The sequence below is a fragment of the Myotis brandtii genome, unplaced genomic scaffold (assembly GCF_000412655.1).
Source record: "Myotis brandtii unplaced genomic scaffold, ASM41265v1 scaffold797, whole genome shotgun sequence".
NCBI classification, from domain to species: Eukaryota; Metazoa; Chordata; class Mammalia; order Chiroptera; family Vespertilionidae; genus Myotis; species Myotis brandtii.
In genome coordinates this window covers 374619-375027 of record NW_005371210.1, presented here as the reverse complement: position 1 = coordinate 375027, position 409 = coordinate 374619, and the positions used below count along the sequence as shown (strand labels likewise).

Here is a 409-nt window from a genome sequence, read left to right as displayed (position 1 = left end):
GTGTCTGGGTGAGGCCTGTGGGCAGCCTGGCCAGGTCGGGCTTGTTGACCAGCCCTTCTGAGCGGGACCAGAGCCCCAGCCCCAGCAGCAGCCGGAGCCGCGGATGCGTGTGTGTGGACGTGTGTGTGTCCACGGGCACCGGTGGAAGCCGGGCTCCCTGGCGTCTCCTCTCCCCACAGAGCTGGCGGCTTCCACACCCAAGGAGGACGGCCCTGCCCGGCAGCAGGCCCTGCTGAACCTGAGCACCCTGCTGGTGAACCCCGAGGGCCCGACCCTCACGCGGCTCAACTCGGTGCAGAGCTCCGAGCGGCCCCTGTTCCTGGTGCACCCCATCGAGGGCTCCACCACCGTGTTCCACAGCCTGGCCGCCAAGCTCAGCATCCCCACCTACGGCCTGCAGTGCACGCGA

General features: G+C 69.7%; 1 protein-coding gene across 1 annotated transcript in view; it reads left to right on the top strand.

Moving 5' to 3' along the window:
* Positions 1 to 409, top strand: part of FASN (fatty acid synthase) — a 28184-nt gene that overhangs the window by 15746 nt on the left and 12029 nt on the right. The window contains 1 exon segment of the mRNA XM_014531242.1: positions 74 to 408. Coding sequence (XP_014386728.1) covers positions 74 to 408 — 335 coding nt within the window.